Source organism: Lactuca virosa, chromosome 6 (assembly GCF_052849685.1).
Source record: "Lactuca virosa cultivar CGN04683 chromosome 6, Lactuca_virosa_CGN04683_v6, whole genome shotgun sequence".
Classification (NCBI taxonomy): Eukaryota; Viridiplantae; Streptophyta; class Magnoliopsida; order Asterales; family Asteraceae; genus Lactuca; species Lactuca virosa.
In genome coordinates, this window is record NC_136431.1 from 248,128,012 (window position 1) to 248,131,081 (window position 3,070).

The 3,070-nt window shown below is 32.4% G+C and overlaps 1 protein-coding gene across 1 annotated transcript; it reads right to left on the reverse strand.

Annotated features, from left to right (window-relative positions):
- Positions 1-1,675: 1,675 nt before the first annotated feature.
- LOC145120169 (ethylene-responsive transcription factor ERF014-like) lies at positions 1,676-2,585 on the reverse strand. The gene has a single exon (XM_079055977.1). The coding sequence runs from the start codon at positions 2,452-2,454 to the stop codon at positions 1,819-1,821; it is 636 nt and encodes a 211-aa protein (XP_078912103.1). The 5' UTR covers positions 2,455-2,585; the 3' UTR covers positions 1,676-1,818.
- Positions 2,586-3,070: the final 485 nt, after the last annotated feature.

The following is a 3,070-nucleotide window of genomic DNA, read 5'->3' on the forward strand; positions in this document are numbered from 1 at the left end:
TTTTGGGCTTAACAAATGGCCAATGGTGATGCATAGAAGCTCCAATCCCATCCTTTCTTGGCAAATAATTTTTTATTCTTGGAGCTCTATCTCTTCTGGACAAAATTTATATTGCACAACTATGGTACCTTTAAACATGAAGACATAGTTCATTTGTTTTAAAGTTAAAACAAAAATATATGTAAATCTGGAAGTAATCTTTAGCAAATAAATGAATAAAGAAATTGACCAAGCATTTCACTATATAGTCAAACAAACACCCTCTTGAGTTTCAACTGTTGTGATAATTTGGAGGTACTTGCTCTTAAATCAAAGCCACAATAATATCAATTGCTTCCTGAAATGACAAAAAAAAATCCTTTTTGGAATTCAGAACATAAACCAAGAGAATAGTTGTTAGGAAGAGTAATTAATCACTTTGATCCATTTGAAGTCAAACCATGTTGTCTGTAACTATAAATCAGCATGGTGTAGAGCATGATAACCTTTTTTGTCTTTTAGATTTACTATTATCTTCAGGTAAATCATTTGTGCCACACAAGCATAAAGAAGCTCATATAGAACAATCAAATTCCTTCCATAACCATGTAAATCATTTAAGTAAGAGCCACAAGTAACTACGTCAATTGTCCAATGAGGCATTATAATGATATCATATTCAAAGTTGGCTCTCGCATGCAAACCAAACCTAGTCAAAATATGATTTCATATTACATATAATTATAAAGAATATGGAGAACTTACAGTTCCAACCCTACAAAACCATGAGAAATGCATTAAACCCCTATAACATGTATATATTTCATGATACGATTAGTTGGTTCAAGAGTACCACATAGATCTAGTACATTTTTATTTCTGGTATAGCGTATGGGCCATAGTCTAGTGCTCACTTGCAAGTTCGTATGCAATAGGATCATCATCTCAGAGATGAAAAATTGAATATACAAACTTTGTCATCCGGTGAAACTGTAAAAAAACAAAAGAAAACATTTTTATAAAGGGAATTAATAAACTTTGTTTTTTTAATGAAATACTATTAATTATTTGGATGCCACATATCTTAAGGTAAATCTTACTGGAGGGCTATATGGGTAATTTTGTAAAAAAGGTTATTATAGCCATGCCCCTATAGCCTTTTATATATATATATATATATATATATATATATATATATATATATATATATATATATATATATGCCAAAAGGGTGCCTAAATTTATTTCTATTCCATGGTAACGAAATGTAGCATACTTACAACCCATCGATCCAGTTAGTTCACAATTGACTTTTCAAGTTTTTGGATCAATCCTATTTGTTCCTTATTTAGTAATAATTGTTTTCTTTTGTGAAATTCAAAAAAAAGAGCACTACAATCTGTGAAGATAAACAATATCAAACAAATCGCACAAACATAAATATATATTTTTCTCTCATGTAACTTGCCTAGCAGTTGTAAGAGCAGCAACAACATCTAGCAACACTTGCTTAGAGGTCTCTCTCTCTCTCTCTCTCTCTCTATATATATATATATATATATATATATATATATATATATATATATATATATATATATACACTCTAGATCTTTCTACTAGAAAGAAATGATGAAAATTAAATTTGAATGTCGGGGAGGAGCTCACATGGGAAACTCTCCATGAGACCAACACCCTTTAAAATTACATAGACAAAAATAAGTAAATTAATAATATAAAAAAATAAAAAATGTATTTCTCCAAAAATAGAATAAACTGTTTGTTAAATGTTAGTCAAGAAAATTCCAGAAAATAATTTAGAAAAAGAAAGAGCACATGGATTCAGTAGAAGCTCCAGAGACGAATTTCACCAGCTTCTTCATCGGAGGGATCAAACGAAGACTCGCTGTGCATCACATCATTGTACCTTGGTGAATCAAAGACGTTGCACCATGGTGCCACCATCGACATCAAGGTGCCATCAAGCGGATCGTTTTCAAAAGACAATCTCTGGCTTTTCTCATTAGATGAAGTTATTGATTGAGATGGTGAAACCGGTGATAATGGCGATGAATAAGATGGAGATGGTGGGGGAGATGGAGATGGACCGGTACTGGCGGTAGCCGCCGCTAGTGCCGCCACCTTTTTAATGGATTTTGGAGACATGATGGTGGTGGTGGTGAAAGAGTCATGATCATAATAATGGTCGGGAGAAAAGTTTAGATTTGCAGTTGGGCCCTTAACGCATAAAAGGGCTGCATCATAGGCTCTTGCTGCTGCTTCAGGAGTTGAGTAAGATCCTAACCATATTCTTGATTTCTGATTTGGTGCTCTTATTTCAGAAACCCATGAACCCCAACTCCTCATTCGCACTCCTTTGTATCTCTCTCTGGTAATCAATGGTGATGGTGACAGTGTTGGTAACGATGACATTGTCTTCTGTGTCTTCGGCTGAATCTTCTGTTCCTTTTTCGCCATCTTTCAAGTAATCCCGAATGAATGAACACAGAATATGAATATATGATTCGATACAAGTTGAGTATTCTGAAAGTAAGCAAATATCTACAAAAACCAAATGGGAAAAATTTAGAATGTATGTTTAGTTTTGTGTGATAGTTCTTGTTGATGTTATGAATGGAGCAAGATTGTAATATTTATAATAGATGAATGCGAGTGAGATGGGAGAAAAGTGTTTTTTATTCTTCCTTGTGTTTTTTATTAGTCTAATGTTCAAATATATTTGGTTAACTTAAAACAGAAATAAAATTTATTAAATATATAAATCGGTGTGAAAACTATTTTTTCTCCGTTTGATTCAAAATAGGAAGGCATTATTTACATAAACACCCCTTAACTATGACGTTATGTTCATTTATCCCATAGGATAGTTATTCTTTTAGGTAAATCGACCGTACTACAATCAATATGTGCCAAAACATCTTCATTAAATCGGTTGTACTATAGCATTAGTGCTATATGGTAGAGCAAACAACTCTATAAAAATTGGTAAATCAATGGGCTCTCAAATATTTTGGTATGTGTATATTACGTGTAAGACAAAAAAGAATTTATGCATTTAAATATGATTTAGATG